General features: G+C 37.3%; 3 protein-coding genes and 1 non-coding gene across 5 annotated transcripts; all 4 read right to left on the bottom strand.

Moving 5' to 3' along the window:
- LOC106431802 (60S ribosomal protein L11-2) lies at window positions 1-1251 on the bottom strand. Of its 2 annotated transcripts, XM_013872627.3 has the most exons (5): window positions 1105-1251; window positions 888-995; window positions 742-784; window positions 457-652; window positions 1-383 (listed from the first exon to the last, which is right to left on the bottom strand). In XM_013872627.3, the coding sequence occupies exons 1-5, from the start codon at window positions 1105-1107 to the stop codon at window positions 185-187; spliced, it is 549 nt and encodes a 182-aa protein (XP_013728081.1). In that variant the 5' UTR covers window positions 1108-1251; the 3' UTR covers window positions 1-184. The 2 variants fall into 2 exon arrangements, with proteins under 2 accessions (XP_013728081.1, XP_013728080.2); XM_013872626.3 differs by lacking the exon at window positions 1105-1251 and having other exon boundaries at window positions 888-1001.
- A 14-nt stretch (window positions 1252-1265) lies between these two features.
- Window positions 1266-1338, bottom strand: TRNAE-CUC. The gene has a single exon. It is a non-coding gene; the product is annotated as a tRNA-Glu (tRNA).
- A 306-nt stretch (window positions 1339-1644) lies between these two features.
- On the bottom strand, window positions 1645-4390 carry LOC106404220 (shaggy-related protein kinase eta). Its single transcript, XM_048776860.1, has 7 exons — window positions 4187-4390; window positions 3039-3539; window positions 2921-2977; window positions 2703-2843; window positions 2568-2618; window positions 2316-2495; window positions 1645-2232 (listed from the first exon to the last, which is right to left on the bottom strand). The coding sequence occupies exons 1-7, from the start codon at window positions 4199-4201 to the stop codon at window positions 2035-2037; spliced, it is 1143 nt and encodes a 380-aa protein (XP_048632817.1). The 5' UTR covers window positions 4202-4390; the 3' UTR covers window positions 1645-2034.
- Window positions 4391-9257: 4867 nt separating this feature from the next.
- LOC125607117 (protein DOG1-like 3) lies at window positions 9258-10461 on the bottom strand. The gene has a single exon (XM_048776858.1). The coding sequence runs from the start codon at window positions 10275-10277 to the stop codon at window positions 9414-9416; it is 864 nt and encodes a 287-aa protein (XP_048632815.1). The 5' UTR covers window positions 10278-10461; the 3' UTR covers window positions 9258-9413.
- Between the last annotated feature and the right edge of the window lie 7758 nt (window positions 10462-18219).

Below are 18219 nucleotides of genomic sequence, written 5' to 3'. Positions count from 1 at the left end.
TAGTTTAAAGCATAGAGATTGTTTAAAATTGATAATGATAAACCTCTAAAAATTGTTGATATCTCGAGGGTACTCAGATTCTAAACCAACTGAAGTTAAAAAAAAGATACAAAAAAACAAGAAATCCCAAGGCGATGTTCTGAGACAAGAGCTAACACCACAAAACAAAATAGAAACAAACTCTTCAACCAGTGATGTTCTGAGACTTGTTGAGGATAACACCTTCGTACTTCACTTGGAACCACTTCATGGCATCATCCTTTGTGACTCTATGTTGAATCCCAACGCGAGTCTTGCACCTACGGCGACGAGCAACACGGTACCCCGGGCGTTCAAGAACAACATAGAAGTCCATTCCATAGATACCAGTGGAAGGATCGTACCTAAGAACAAATAACGCAGAATGATTATTAGCACATTGTTTCATAACCAAATGAGCCAAACATACACACTTACTTGATTCCAAGATCAATGTGCTCCTGGATACCGAACCCAAAGCAGCCAGTGTCACTGAAGTTCCTCCTCAGGAGCTCGTACTCCTTCACTTTCAATCCGCTCTCAAGAAGCTGCATGGCCTTGTCTCCCCTCACGGTGACGTAGCAAGCAATCTTCTCGTTACGCCTGATCCCGAAAGACCTCACAGTGTACCTCGCTGTTCACAATCAACAACCACACGCTAAAACTAAACTCCACATTCTCAAAATTACAGACACAACATATAATTAAAACGCTCAGACATACCCTTGGAGAAGACAGGGGTTTGACCACTGAGCTGTTCCAACACCTAAACAAAATTACCAAAAACCCTCGTTCAGACAAAACTAACGACCCATTTCAATGATGCTAAACAGTAATAAAGACTTGATTTTTTTAAAATACTAACGAACCTTGGAGGCACGAGTGAGACGATCACCGCTCTCACCAACAGAGATGTTGAGAACGAGCTTCTGGACCTTGATGTCCCTCATAGGGTTCGAGAGCTTCTTCTCTGACGCCTGCATCACAGTACAAGTAAGTTCAAATTCTTAAAAAAATGAAATCTTTTCGAACGGAACATAGAAGCAAGAAGAAATCTAGAGGATACAAGAGTTTGAGCAAAGGTACCATTTTGGGATTAAGGGATTCAAGATTGAGGGTGGAGATGAGCAGAGAAGAGTGGCAGTGACGGCTGTGAAGTCTGGTGTTATATGAGAGACGCTTTAGGGTTTGTTCTAGATGTAATGACGAGAGTGCCCCGCTCAACGTATGGCAAATTAAAAAATTAACTCCGTTGCCGGGACTCGAACCCGGGTCTCTCGGGTGAGAGCCGAGTATCCTGACCAGCTAGACTACAACGGAATTGTTGTTAGCTTAGCAAACCATAAATATAGCGGAAAAACTCTCTTAATGCAGAAGAGAAAAACAAAAAGGGTCTTTAGATTTGTCTTTGCTAATCACATATAAATAAACCATTTCATAAACCAGTATGACTGTATAGTACATGATTTGAAGGTTAAATCATATAGCAAATAGCATCAAAATTTAGAATTTCTAAATTCATTAAAATATACAAACTAACAATCCCACTAAACTACAAAGAGTAACATCTCTTAATGCAAAAAGAGAAAAAGTATTGAGATTAGCCTTTGGTAAGAAAGAGAGCCATAATCAAACCATTATCATAAATTTTGGTAATAGCAACAAAACAGAAGAAGACAAACATTCAAGAGGAGGAAAGAAACAAAACAAAAAATCGAGAGCCTTCCTCTTGTGGTAAGACTATGGATCTCTTTGACTAAGATACTTTCACCTTCTGCTCAAACTTTACTATATAAGAAAACTCTTGACTAAACTCATTTACAGATGCAGAAAGAATGAAGCAAAATAGAGGAGAAAGAAGAAGATACAACTGAATCGGCTTCTCTTGCAGATTTGGGGAAGTCAGGCTGTGTACAAGCTTTCTTTCACCATCAAAACTTCGAACTATGTGTCCTCCACTTTGCCTTCAACTATGTGTACATTTATATTAAAAAAACTTCTTGTCTATTGTTCCTTTTAAGTTCCAGACTGATTCAAGAAACTTAGACCCAACTGTCTCTTGATATGGTCTGGAATCAACTTGTTGACCAGCTCAGGTGATGCTCCAGCTACCTCCTGTTTGAAGTTGAAGAGAGGCGGGAAAGGCCGTCCGTTTGGTAAACGAGCATTTGGTTCTCTCAGTTCATCAAAGAACGGATGTGCACAAGCTTCCAGCTGAAATTAGACATATTATTAAACATTCAGTTGGTGGATTCTCAAGAGACTGAAGAATTTTTTAAGAGAGCAACAATGCTCACCGCTGTGCATCTAAGACTAGGAGAGTACTGAAGCAGCCTTGACGCAAAATCAATAGCTTCTGGAGGCATCCGTTTATGGAAAATCTTGTGCCAAGGATGTGCTTTAATCTGTGGGAACCTAAAGTCTGTGTAGTGTGGATTCATACAACGGATCTCTTCTCGAGTTGGTGTACCAAGAACCTGTTTCCAAGCAGCCATACACAATGAGGATTTGTAGTTTTGCAAAAATATCATTGGTTTAGAGATTCTTACTTTGATGATTTCAACTAGCTGATCAACAGCATTCTCTCCAGGGAATAATGGCTGCATGCAAAATCACATAATGAGTCATAAGGAGGATACAATGGACACTTAAAGAAGTTGAGTAGTGAAAATTTTGGTTTTTACCTGACCAAGAAGAAGCTCAGCAAGGACACAACCAGCAGACCAGATATCAATTGAAGTTGTGTACTCGGTAGCACCGAATATAAGTTCAGGTGCACGGTAGAATCTTGAACATATGTAAGATATGTTGGCTTCACCTTTAACCTGATGCCACCAAGTAAATGATAAGAGATCACACAAAACAAAGAAAGCTACAAGTTAAAAAGAGTTTTAAGTCTTACAAGCTGTTTCGCACTACCAAAGTCACATATCTTGACTTGATGTGTAAGAGGATCAACCTGTACAAAAAGGGACATGTTAAACACAAGAGTTGATGAATCTTGAATGTTAAACGCATACCAGAAGATTCTGCGGCTTTAGATCTCTATGGCAAACTCCAGCAACATTGTGAACGTAAGCAAGTCCCCTAAAGATCTGGTACATGTAGAGTTTAACGTAGACAAGAGGCATTCTCTGGTTCGCAGTGCTGTAATGTTTCAGAACACGGTACAAGCTCTCAGGGACATACTCCATAACCAGATTAAGGAAAAGCTCGTCTTTACTCGTGGTCGAGAAGAAGCAATGTTTCAAACGAACCACGTTCGGATGGTCCATCACACGCATCAGCTGAAGCTCTCGGTTCTTGTATCTCCTGTCTTGCAGAACCTTCTTGATCGCCACGGTCTCTCCTGTCTCCAAACACTTTGCTTGGAACACTATCCCGAAGGAGCCTGTGCCCACGACTCGCTCCGCCATGTAACTTATTGTCTGTTTAGGTTCTCCGTTTTTGCCACCGATGGTGGTGGAGATTATGTGACCAGTGACTTGGTCATGTCCATCAACTACAGCAGCCGGCATCTCCTGTAAGAAACAAGCTTCTAAAGGTCATGCAAGTAAACCATTGATTCTACTTAAGAACCCAACAGACAAAAGCTAAAAAGCATAATGCTTGTCTGAGAATCAAACGGAATATTTTTACTAGTCAAAAAAGATTGGTTAAGAAATAGCCGTTACGCAGAATGAATTTTCTTTAGTAGATAAAAAGCATATTATATAATATACTTTTGTCACGCGAAAGGAAAAGGTTAACAAAACAAAATAAGAATGAATATATGTTCAATTCTGGATCTAGCAACTGTGGATTTAAATTAAGATTTAGATCTATAACCATGGATTATCTAAACAGAGCTAAATTCACAAAACCCTGAGACCAAAAAAAATGCTTAATTTACACATCTCAGAAGGTTATAACTCAAAAGCCATTTATTATCCAAATTTTGATAAACCCACAACTTGAAAACCTTTAAACTTCAAGAAAACTAGCTAGAGATTTGTTATCCAAATTTTTAAAAAAAATCTTTGTAGGAACAAGATTCTCCGACCAAAGCTGTTTACGCAAAGACAACTAACTGAAAGGTTAAATGTGGAAAACAATAAAGACAGGATCTTTTAGTAAAAAAAAAATATCTTGTCTGAAAGACAAGAGAAAGGGAAACGAAGTAGCTTACCTTATCGTCAGCCATGGCGTTGGAGGTAGAGAAGAGTGATAGAGAGAGAGAGAGAGAGAGAGAACACGTGGGTTTCAATCAGTTTTGTTGGTAATGATCATGGTGGAGAGAGAGAGATATGAGAGAGAAAGAACAAAGGCCATGTGAATCCAGCTCCTTTTATTTCTCTATAGTTTCCGTTTTCTTCGCCATCCTCTTTCGTGTTTTTTTAATTAATTTTCGCTTATTAAGAGAAAGTTACATAAACACCCTCAAGTTTACGTAGGCAATGACTCTTCTGTATGGAAATTTATTTCGTGATCAAAAGCATTCATAGATGTTGTCGTCCGCCAGATTTGAATCGGTTGGTTGAGGTCTAAACTGGTATTATCAGGTACCTAATGAATAGAAAATATTAGATGCTAGAATTGTCTTTTGATTTAATAAAGTGAAATGTAAAAATAACACTCACTATTTATTGGTATAATTATCCAAGGTAATCTTTACCAACGAATACAAAATAAAAATCAAGCCAAAAATTAATAACAATAATTATGCATCTGATAGTTACAATTTCACATCATTTTACAACATTCAATCAAATATGATTATTTCCACATTTGTGGTCTAAAACATTCTAGGTAATAATATTTTAAAAAAAGTTAGAGCAGGATGAACTGGAACAAAGTTTGACCCTGTGGTCCGAAAATTGTCAATAATCCAAGTTTGACCATGTGGTCCGAAAACTTTTTTTGACATTCATGAAAGAAAAAAAGAAATATTTTATGTTTCTTTGGTCTTTAATTATTACCTAATGGGCTAATGGTGTAGCTTCACTTATCGTGTTTGTTTTTTTTTCTTTATAGTATTTTTTTGGTCTGGAAACATCAATCTATAACAATCAATGATAAACTGATAACAGTAGTATACTAGTATCTGCAGATGACAACAAAAACATATTATTATATTAATATATGTTTCCTTTTGTTCAATTATGCATGGGACATACATACTTTTGGCTGTATGGATTTACATTACATATTATTGTATATTATTTTAAGGCATAATAATTCACATGTTAATATACTTATTATTCAAGTTTCATTCACATTGTAACCTATATAAATCTTAACAAATTATTTTTAATTAATGAAATCCGGAGCAACCAATTTTAATGCTCATATACATTCGGTTTTAGCTGCAGATTTCATTGATTGTAAACAATTTGTTAAGATTTATATAGGTTACAACTAAACATGAACGAAACTTGCAAAATGAGTTTAATAATAGGTTGACTGGTGTCCAGATTTTAGCAAAAAAAAAAATAGATTGACTGGTGGGTAAGGTTTGGGTTGGTAGTCGGTGGTACGAAGATGGCCTGGTCAAAGCTTCAAACTTCTTATGAACAACTAGAACCGAGCATAAAACTCTCACAGGGAACTCGTCTTCGATGTTGACAATTGTCTGTTCTTGCATTCAAAAAGCTTCAATGGAACGACTAGAAACTTGAGCCCACCATGAATACTGCTTACGACTCGCGAAGAATGGGCTTTTTTTCTCTTTTTTCCATCTATTATTATTGATATTAATGGGTCTAAACCCAATAACCCATACATAAAACAAAAGGTCCGAAAGGGCAAAACTAAAAGAAACCAGTTGGGACTAAAGTCCAAGACATTTAACCCGAACTGTACCCCCTATTACCCGGCACCATAAGCCCAACTACTGTAACCCAAGCCCACTAGGCTTCACTCAATCCACGTGTCAAAGTATTAGCAGGACCGTACCACGTGTTGAACTCCTCATCGATGAGGAACACGTGTTTCGCGACACCTCTGCACCTTCATTGCTTCGAGTTTCATCGCGGAGCCATCATCGGTGTTTCACCGTAGTATCACCGGAATAGAAACCCTGCGCCACGAACCCATCGTCGATTAATTGTCTTCCACGGAGAGCTTCATCGAACAATCGAGATCTCATCTGAGGAAAAAAAACCCAACTACCAACCATGCATACACCTTCCTTGCCTAGATTCCGTGTAGCGGAGAGCATCCAATCGACCCAGTCGAGATCTCTCCCATCTCCCAGAGAATCAAAAGCTAATGGAACCATCGATCGTATCACTTCTATATTGTCGGCGGCGCAGAGCTTCGGAAGCCTCTATCTCTCAGAAATTAAAAGCCGACGATGACGAAGCTAGAAGAACATTCATCTCCCGGAGTCAAAAAACTGGTAGAGCACCAGAGAAAGCTTCATCTCCGTTAGAATACGAAGAGAGGAGAGAAAGAAGTCCCTTGCTCTAGAATGGGCTTTGTCTTACTAAGGCCTTTACATATTTAACCAACATAAAGACAAAAGATTAGTGTACATGACATGCGACCAAATTTTGTGCAGACGGTTAGTTATCTAGTCGCATGTTTAAAGAATTACTACCGTCTACGGCTATATGGTTTGGTGTGTTTTTGGCGATACATCATAGTGTTTTCGAATACATTAGAACATCTCCAATTAATTTCTTAAATTTGTTATACTTAACTAATATATATATGTGTTAATAACATTTCAAAGGGTTTCTATGCTCAAACACTAATTCCACGAGACCTAACATTCGGGTATGCGTAAACGATTAAATCTACTTAATGGGCGGCTAAGTGGCTAATGATATTCAAACTTAAAGCGAAAGCTCAGGCCGCAATCTTTTTACCAGCAAGTCAGTATGACTTGGTTAAATTTTTTTTTATTACATCATTTTGAAAATATTTAAATATCTTTTCCGGTTCTGAAGTGAATCGACTCTCGTTTTTCTATCAGTATATTACTAACCTAAGTTGAAGAATAGCTGATGAAGTAAAAAAGTTTGTGACTGTGACAGTTTCAGCGGTTTGATGAAGCCGCGACTGCAGTCGTGAATTCCACCGGTTTGTTTCTTGCCTTCTGACACTGAATAGAAGATAAAAGGCCAAAAACTACAGAGATCATGAGGGATATGTATACGTTTTGATTATCTCCTTGTGGAAGATTTGGGTTTAGGGTTGTGAAATGTAGAATCAAATTATGTAGCATTATATATGTTATGCTTCTGTTGGAGGGATCGTTAGAGAAATACGATACAGATTTTAAATTATGTTTTTACTAACTTCCGTAAACAATTTCGCATCCGAGCTTTAATAGTTTAATATATATAAAACAGCCAAATAAAAGAAACTTTACTTTCTTCTTCTCAAGAATCCTCTTTCTGTTGCTTGAAGCTTGATACTGGTTTTGTCTGTGAAATTTTGTTTTTGTTTCTGGTTTGTTGTTTATTTGCTTAAAATGAGACAAAAAGAAAATATATTTTTCTTGATTCTTAAATAGTTTGTGGCGGAAATTAAGATAGAGAAGCTTTGTGACAGGAGTTTTAACTATTTGTGGGTAAAGAAATTGAGAGGAACCATGTGAAATGTTGGTCATTGTGTGAAAGAAGTTAGTTTCGAGTTGAAAGCAGTTTGTCTAGGTTTTTCTATTTTAGGAGATTGTTATATTTTTATGATTTGATTTGACTTGACAATCACATACAAGAAAAAAGTGTTCTCCTTGATGTGGCTAAGCTTGTTCGATTCTACATGCGAGTGTAGTAAAGCATATATATTTGTGAAGTTGATTTGAATGATGATGCATTGATGATATAACTAACCGGTATGTTCTTTAATTTGGAGCTTTTCTCTGAACGTGCTTAATGATAATCAGTCTAATGATAATCTGTTTTTCTTTTTACTTCTAGTGTTTGAGAAAAAAATGAATAAGGCAATACTAGCAAACCTGGTTTTGCCCACCGAAAAGTTAAAAACAAAAAAATTGACTAGTAACTTGTTGGGAAATAAGAAACAGAAATTATCATATTTATAGCCAGAAATTCGAATCTGCCTCCTCTTTTCTTCACGGAACGATGGTTATTGCGAGTCTCGTGACTCGTGAGTGACATGTCCCCCATTAAAGCACATTTATTTTTACTTATTAGTATAAGAATTTTTTTTTAAAATGCATAAATAATAATAGTAACAATAGTGGTAACAGAACAACGCATCTTTGATGAATGACAATTCGATTAAAACGTCCCCAAAATATTGGGGGCTAGACGATTTAGTGAAAGTTATAATATTTTTTAAAATAAATTAATAAAATTTAAAAAGTTTTATAGGTTATAAGCTAATGTTTCACTTGGTTTAGCCATGACCGGTCATGGATAAGAAATGTCTTTGATATGTCATATAAATATCAACCGAGTTAGATCTTTTGCACTAGTGATCTTGCTGACGTGCTGAGAACAAGTAACAAGTTGATGTAGTTGTCACTTTACTTTACTCCAGAAAATGTACATATGTCATCTTTGAACGTTCGAGTCTTTGGTTTGTTTGATTCATAAATATCTCTATCTTTTTACCCATTTGTATATATCCGATGTACATGCCTGTTTTCTACTTTGGATAGAAAAGAAATATTCAAATGTCATAATCACAATAGGGAGCCACCTTTAATTTTCATAAGAACATGTTTAACGAGAAGTTTTTAGCGGAATATAAGAATCCGTTTTTTATAGTTTAACTAAAAAAAACTAAAAATTTTTATCTTAAGAACCTCTCATTAAACATGCCCTAAAATACCAATTGCCGATGTACACTGTTGTTGCAGTATTACTTTACTTTAAGGCTATTACGTTTTTGGTTAAATATTTCAAAATTCAAATATATTTTCCAAAATAATTATTAAAGTTGGTCATTATTATCGTTGGAGCCTTGGAGGTAGTATGCTCTTGACATCTAAAAATCAGATTTAAATTTGATAATTTATTAAGAAAGCAAAAAAAATTAACGTTTGCAAAAAAGAAAACAAAATTAATCTTGACATTTAGATCCATAACTTATTTGTGCATTCATAACTAAGAGAGTCGTCTCTTGACGCTTTACAGCTTTTGTTATTCTTTATATATAAGACAAAAGCAAAATTTTATGCGTCTCGTAACTACGACTCTCTCCCTCACACGCACATAAAGACAACATGATTTCTCATGTCTACTTATACCAAATTTTTTTTTTTTTTTTTTGAAAAAACTTAGACCAAAATATTACACAACATTTTATATAAAGACGCTTAAGATGACCTCTTAGACCAAAATATTATATAAAGATGCTTAAGATGATCTCATGTCTACTTAGACCAAAAATATTACACGATTATATATTAAACCTTACAGGACTCTCGCACTCATACATCAACAAGTGGCTGATCTCTTGGACTTCCCAGCTCCACCTCTAGCAGGGGCAGCATCCTCCGCACGTGCACACCCAAAACGACGCTCTTCTCTAACTCTCCCCCACTCGTGCAGCGACACGTGTAATCTTTTCCCGGAGAGCAAAAACTCCGCCGCTTGAACCGGCGTCAAAACCTCCACGATCTTCTTAAGTGTCTCTAGCCTCAGCTTATCAGCATCCGCTATTAAAACCGCCATGCCCTCTTCATGCTTATCTAAAGCATCTTCAACAGCCACGTCAGCTTCAACCGAGTCACTCGAGAAAGCCGTGACGGCTATTGGCATATCAGCAACATCCTCTTGCATATTTGCGGAAAGCTTCGATAACTTATCTTCTTTAGCTATCACCTCCACATGCAAGTCATTGATTTTCGCAAGCTGCGTTGCGTTTAGTTCGCTCATGGAACTATCACCGTCATGCCCATCAACGACTTCTCCATCCATCTTGAGGAGATACTGAGAAAGCTGAGTTTCTGCATGGGAGCCACATAGAGCGTATATGATTCTCATGAACGATGAAGGACGACACCCTCCCATCCATAGAAGACCATTCTCTAGAGAAGAGTTCCACGACGGTGCAAAGTAGCAAGAGCAGCTTCGGTCGGCCAGCTCCGATCGTTTGTCGGCGTATTTTTGGAAGTCGTTGACGATTCTACCAACGAGTTCTTCAAGTTTGTGATGATCGTAGGCGTTGGATCGTTGGCTCATGAGCACTTCTTTGAGATCAACGATGTGTTTGGATTGTGTACACACTACAAGAAAACAAAGAGATTCTGATGGCCAAAATCGTCGGAAGTTCGTCGGAAAAGGCCTATTCCGACGCATTTCTGACGAAGGCGTTCGTCGGTATCATTTCGTCGGAAAAAAAGAATTCGTCGGAATTTCGTCAGAATTTCCGACGACTTTCTGACGAATACCGAGAAATAACATTCTGACGAACTTCCGACAATATTCCGATGCGGACACACGAGACTAGAGTTCATCGGAAAAACTATATACCGACGGAGACGGATCCTCCGAAGATTCCGACGAACTAAGTTCTCGGTAAATACCGACGGAGTCTGATTCGTCGGTAAATACCGACGGAATATGACTCGTCGGTAAATACCGACGGATTACGATTCGTCGGTAAATTCCGACGACTCACCATTCGTCGGTATGTTCCGACGAATCATAGTCCGTCGGTATTTACCGACGAGTCATACTCCGTCGGTATTTACCGAGAACTTAGTTCCTCGGAAAATGTCAATTTTAATAATACGAATTAATTTTGCATTTTTATATATATTTTTTATATGAAAAATTAATTAATAAATAAATAAAATCTGAAATTTAAAACTAATAATATTATAGAATTTAAATTCATACAAACCGAAATAGAAAAAAAACATTCAGAAAATTTAAAATTCATGCAAAACGAAAGAAAAAAACATTCAGACAGTTTTAAAAAGCTGAAAAAAACTAAGAACTCGAAGACATCAAACGATCTAGCTTCTGCATTATCTCGGCGTTGAACTTCTTCTGGGATGCCAGCTCAGCAAGGATAGTGGCATTCTCCGAACGGATAGTGGCATTCTCCGAAAGGATAGTGGTGTTCTGCTCCTCCAATGCCCCAATCCGTTCATCTTTGTCATGTAGCTCCTCGAGAATCATGGGATCGGCATACGGAGCTTGCGAAGAAGACGCCGGATACGAAGAAGCACGGCGGGCCAACCCAACTAAACGGCCTCCTTTCCTTTTAGGAACCGCCTACAAAAATATTTAAAGTTAGTAAATATAGACAAATTAGTAATCGACATTATAAAAAAATATATTAATAAAAAAAATTACCTTTTCAACCATCTCATTTATTTGCAATAGGGACAAGTTGGTTGAAGCTCCCGTAGAATCGCCGTCATCAGAGAGAGGCTGAGATTGAGTTGCTATTTCAGCTTCCACCAAATCAACGACACCTTTGATCACGGGATCCTGAATTTGACCTGTCTTCTTGTTAGTGTGAGCCACCTTAATGAGTTGGAGACGATCAACGGGATTACCGTCATTTTCTTCGATCTAAAAAACCGCCATTATTAGCCAAGGAATATATAAAATATTTATTTAAAAAATATAAAGATAAATAATTAAAAAAAACTTACAAGTTCATCTTCCTTAGTAGACATAGAGCAAGCGCCGAGGTTGTGCACATACATACCTTTCCCGCCACGATCGCTCTTCCGGTTCTTGGAGTTCCTAGAAGACGTCTCTGCAGTTTCTTCCTTCTCCCAATGAGCTATCAACTGCTCCCACACCGTCCCGTTGATGAACCGTGGCCTCTTGTTCTTCTGCCAAACTGTCTTCCACGCGTTTATCTGCTTCGTATAAGAGTCCATGGCTTTTTCGTTGAATTTCTTACGGACTGTTTCCGTGAGATCGGAGTGCCAGTTGAACTCTTGCTACAAAACAAACATAATTTAATAAGTAAATATATTTTAAAAAATGTAAATACTTTAAAAAAATGAAGAGTTTACCGCAAACTGACGAAACCACAACTCTCGTTCTTCGAAAGGAATCACACTCCACTTTGAATATCCAAAACGAAGCATGGAGTACATCATCTGGTTGATGCTCCTGCTAATGCCATTTTTCGACTTGGTGAACCTTTAAAAAAAATACAAGTTAGTTAACAAGTTAATTAATGGAAAAAAACATAATACTACAAATTAAAAAAAATACTAACCAAGTGCTATGTCCTCGTCGTGGGTTGGGATGGAGAACCGGGAGATGCTCTCGACCTGGTTGTTGAACCAATAGATCAACTGGCATGACCCCCGGATCCTGTTGAGCAGCAGCGGGAGGGGCAGCGGGAGCTGGAGCGGGAATATATGCGGGAACCGAGTTTTGTTCGTGAGACGATCCCGATGCACGGGAACTGCTCACCGAACTACGTCGAAGACGGGCTGCGGGGCGGGGTACATCCTCGGACCTAAAAAAAAATTAATTTATCAAAAATCTTTTCAAACCATTTCTATTTTTAATGTTTTCATTTATATATTTACAAAAGGTTTTATAAACGTTTAAAAAAAACAACTAAATTTTTTATTATACATGATTATATATATATTGTATACAAAATTATAAATTTTTATAATTACAGAAAAATGTTGTTAAATATTTTTAAAATTTTTAAAAAACGTTTTATTATACATAGTTTATTACTGGAAATTTGTAAAAAATTATTAAAATTTTAAAATTTTTTATTATACATGATTTATATATATATATGTATACAAAATTATAAATTTTTATAATTATAGAAAAATGTTGTTAAATATTTTTAAAATTTTTAAAAAACGTTTTATTATACATAGTTTATTACTGGAAATTTGTAAAAAATTATTAAAATTTTAAAATTTTTTATTATACATGATTTATATATATATATGTATACAAAATTATAAATTTTTATAATTATAGAAAAATGTTGTTAAATATTTTTAAAATTTTTTAAAAACGTTTTATTATACATAGTTTATTATTGGAAACTTGAAAAACGTTTTTAAAAATCAAAAAACGTTTTAAAAACAGGAAAACGTTTTGAATTTTAACAAAAACACAAAATAATTCCAAAAAAAAACTTAAACAACAATCCAAACAACAATCCTAACTTATATATCCTAAACTATCCATTCAATCCTAAAATTTTCAATCAAACAACCTAAAATCCGAGATCTAACTTCCAAAACCCTAAAAAATTGGGATAAAACAAGGTTGGGATGATTCTTACATGATTTGGGGTTTGGGGAAGATGATTGGGGGCCGGAATGGGGGCCGCCGGTGATGGGGGCTCGAGAACGGCCGGAATCGCCGTGAAAGGGAGAGAAATCGCGGAGAGAATTGAGAGAGAGCCGGAGGCGGAAATAACGAAGAAGGAAGAAGATGAGTAATTATATTTAACAATTCCGACGGATACGGGTTCGTCAGTATTCCGTCGGTATCATTAAATATATATCAATTGGCGGTCCGCGAAAATTTCACGCGGTTTGGTTTTCCCGGGTAAATTACAATTCCGACGGAATTAAGTTCGTCAGTATATTCCGACGGAATACTGACGACTCATTCCGACGGAATACTGACGACTTTAGTGTTTAAGGGTTGGTTACAAGTTTCTAAAAGCAAAATCCAAATCTTTGATAATATATATAGTATTTTCATAAAGATTTAACAGTAGAAATGTTTTGATAACACGAATTTATACAACAACATTTTTTGTAGTGTAAGATTAGATGAATGTGATTGTATAAGTATATGAGTGTTAAGATGAGATGTTATGAAAACATGTGATATGCATACATAAATATTTTTATGAATTGTTATATTTGAACGGTTGCGATCTAATACTATACTAAACACTTATTATGTATTATTTTCATAGTTTTGGCATATAAATTTATAGATTTTTATGTTGGAAATGTTTTAAAAACACATGTCCTCGGTAATTCGTCGCAATATACCGACGACATCCCGACGAACTAACCGAGTTCGTCGTAATGTCGTCGGTATGTTGCGACGAATTACCGAGGACTTTTTAAAAACACATGTCCTCGGTAATTCGTCGCACTGTACCGACGACATTCCGACGAACTCGGTTAGTTCGTCGGGATGTTGTCGGTATATTGCGACGAATTACCGAGGACATCTCCAGACTTTCATGAAACTCTTTATCGTCGCTATCTCGTCGGTATTTTGCGATGGATTTCCGACGGACCAAATGGAAAAAAAAAAAAAAAAAAACTAATCCGAATCTTCTGAATCTTCATCAAACTCCCCAACCTCAGCTTCGTGAATATGTTTGCAAATGAGCGTGCTCAGTGTCCGTAAGTCTGCGCTTCGTGAATTTTCCGCTAAGTCGTCCTATTTCCTTGAACATGCTTGGGACAGTAACATGATATGTTGCTCTCTCCCCTCTGTCATCATGCCGAGCAGGTCTTCGGTGTTTTGTATGCACTTCTGGTGGAAAATAATTTTCAGCAAAGATTGCAGTTTCTTCATTGATCACCTGTGCCACTATAGATCCTTCCACCCTGCTTTGATTTTTGACCATCTTCTTCAGATGATGCATATAACGCTCAAAAATATACATCCATCTGTACTGCACAGGACCACCAAGTTCCAATTCTCTTGCGAGATGAATAGCAAGATGTTCCATTACATCAAAGAATGATGGAGGAAATATCTTCTCAAGGTTGCACATGCTGACTGGTGCGTTTGTCTTCAAATTATTAATACCCTCTTCAGTCACTACTCTGCTGCATAAGTCGCGGAAGAAAACACTTATCCCTGCAATTGCTTCATGAACATTACGTGGCAATAATGCTGAAAAAGCAAACGGGAGGAGGCGCTGCATAATTACATGACAATCATGACTCTTCAAGCCACTAAACTTTCCTTCGCTTCTATCAACGCAGTTCCCCAAATTTGATGCATATCCGTCAGGAAATTTCACTTTATCTGTAATCCAATCAAAGAACTCTTCTTTTCTAGCACCATCCAGCCGATAAATGGGAAAAGGGGCCGTACCGTTCTCATCAACGTGAAGTTCAGAACGATCACAGATATCGACTAAATCCAACCTTGACTTCAAATTATCCTTCGTTTTACCTTGGATGTTAAGGACTGTGTTCATCAGATTGTCGAAGAAGTTCTTCTCAATATGCATGACATCTAAATTATGCCGCAATAGATGAGTCTTCCAATATGGCAGATCCCAGAAAATACTCTTTTTGTGCCAGTTATGTAGCTCTCCAACCGCACTGACTCGAATGTTTTCATGTCCACCTACATCTGGCGTCCTTTCTGCATCAAAATCCCTAAACTGCTTCAACAAATTTTCCCCACTAACTTCCTCAGGTGGACCATCAAACACCTGCTTGTTCTTCGTAAACGAAGTCTTACTCCTGCGGTATGGATGATCAGGTGGAAGAAATCGTCTGTGACAGTCAAACCAACACGTTTTCCTTCCGTTCTTTAGTTGGAAAGCATCGGTGTCATCTTGACAATATGGACATGATAGCCTCCCATGTGTTGTCCATCCAGATAACATACCATATGCTGGAAAGTCACTTATTGTCCACATAAGTACTGCCCGCATCTGAAAGTTTTCTTTGCACGAAACATCGTATGTCTCAAAACCATGCGCCCATAGTTGTTGCAACTCATATATCAGTGGTTGAAGAAACACATCTAGTGATCTTTTAGGATGATCTGGACCGGGGACGAGAATTGAGAGAAACAAAAACTCTCGTCGCATGCACAAGCTCGGCGGTAAGTTGTACGGGGTCACGATAACTGGCCATAGAGAATACTGTCTTCCATGCTTTCCAAACGGGCTGAAACCATCAGTAGATAATCCAAGATAAACATTTCTTCTCTCTTCCGCAAATTCTGGATATGTTGACTGGAAATGTTTCCAAGCCTTCGCATCTGAAGGATGTCTAATCTCACCATTTGTGGAATGCTCTGCATGCCATCTCATTGCTTTTGCTGTGCGCTCACACTGATACAACCTCTTCAATCTTTCCGTCAAAGGCAAATACCACATTCTTTTGAACGGGATCGGAACTCTTCCCCTCGTCTCCTGATAACGAGGTTTCCCACAAAATTTGCATACATTTCGTGTCTCATCCGCTCTCCAGTAGATCATGCAGTTGTCAATACATACATCTATCACTTCGTACGGTAGTTGAAGACCGGCTACAAGTTTCTGAACCTCGTAGTATGAACCCGGTGCAAGGTTATCCTCAGGTAGAATACCTTTGACAAAATCAGTAATCGCATCCATGCATTCTTCAGCCAAATTATAGTCTGTCTTAATACCCATTAATCTAGTTGCAGATGATAAGACTGAATGACCATCTCTACAATTTTGATACAAAGGTTGTTTTCCTGCATCTAACATATCAAAAAATCTCCTAGATTCGGGATTTGGTTCTTCCCCTCTATAATGATCATGTACCATCTGCTCAGTACCTACACCATAATCTATATCCGTTCTAGGTTCTTCTAACCTAATATCAGGCTGAAGTTCACTAACAGGCTGAGGTTCGCTAGTACTACCATATTCATAACCAGTTTCCCCATGAAGGTACCAAACTTTATAATTACGTGAAAACCCTTTCATATACAAATGAGTCCAAACATCAAATTCTTTTATAACCTTATTATTATTGCAAGTAGAGCAGGGACATCTTAACATACCACTTTTTGCATCCGGTTGCTGTTGAACAAGCCTCATGAATTCTCCAATTCCTTGAACGTATTCTTCCGTAAGCAAATTAGTGTTGGGATCCAAATGAGGTTTATCCATCCACGAACGATAATAAGCTCCTGAAGACATGATTTTCACGGAATTGTTATGACTAAAGAGAAAGAAGAGAGAATGAGGTGTGAATGAGATGAATGAGGAGGGGTTGCATTTATAGGAAATTGCTTACGGATATCCGACGACTTTCCGACGGAATACCGACAGATATTAAGCATTCCGTCGGAATTCCGTCAGTATTTTCCAATCTCGAACGGCTATAAAACGGTCATATTTATTTGTCGGCAACGGTCACTTGGTTCGTCGGAAATTCGTCGGAAAATACCGACGGAATACCGACGACCGTAACGGTTATATCTTTTCATCGGCATATCGTCGGAAATTTGACGGAATATTCCGACGACTTTTCGACGACTACAACGGTTATATTGTTTATCGGAATATCGTCGAAAAGTCGTCGGAATATTCCGACGACCCATGTTTTCTCGGAAATTCGTCGGAATTAGCCGACGGAATTCCGACGACTTCAGATTTTTTGTTTTCGTCGGAAATCGGTCAGAATTCCGTCCAAAGTGTCCGACGGCTGTGTCGTCCGTCGGAATCTCCGTCGGAATTCGGCGTGTTTTCTTGTAGTGACACATCCACTCATAGTAACATTCTTTTTGAAGGTGCCCAATCCCACAAATCGAAGAACTACCACTCGCCATCTCTCTTCGTTGGTTAGTTCGTGAAGTTTATTAAACGTTACTCGATGGTCTTATATACATCGGATTGGTGCATGTATGTATAGTACTCTTTAATAATATTTGTATTATCTATGTGCGTTAAGTTAAAAACTCTAATTATAATAACATGCAGATACGGAGGGTACGTGTTATCAATATACGAATTAGCTTTATGCGAAATCTAATTTAACCTTTATTAAAATTGGATTGCTTCTCTCTTGGTTTGTGGATCTTTCCTTTTGAGACGGAAACGGACAAAAGAACTCAGATGAATGTGCTAGCACTTGCCTGACAACAAATTTGGACGTATGTTATCAAGTTGAAATATAAACTTAAGATATAAAATATCTTCTCGTGTTGGAATCCCGTAAATAATGGTTAGCAAGTAATATATATATTGTTTAGGATACGGGGAATTAGTTGGTTTGATAAACTCAGTAACCAAAATGTAACTTTTGAAATTTGGCCAAAAAATGCAACTTTGGAGTCTTGACAACTCTAGCACTAAAAGAAGAGAGAAAAAGGGATGATTTCTAACTAAACAACTTTTGTCAAAATTCCTTTTTTTTTTTTTGATCAACGTCAAAATTCTTTTTAATATCTGGTTGTAGTAGATAGTAAAATGAACCGCCAAACATTTTTATGGAGTATTAAGGCATTTTTTTTGCTCAAGACATATACAGCAATTAAACTCACAAGTGTTTTGGTGACAAGACATTGCTTAGCTCGGGTGAAATTGTTCCGC

Source organism: Brassica napus, chromosome A3 (genome assembly GCF_020379485.1).
Source record: "Brassica napus cultivar Da-Ae chromosome A3, Da-Ae, whole genome shotgun sequence".
NCBI lineage: Eukaryota > Viridiplantae > Streptophyta > Magnoliopsida > Brassicales > Brassicaceae > Brassica > Brassica napus.
The sequence above is the reverse complement of the archived record's forward strand: the minus strand, read 5'-3'. Positions and strand labels throughout refer to the sequence as shown.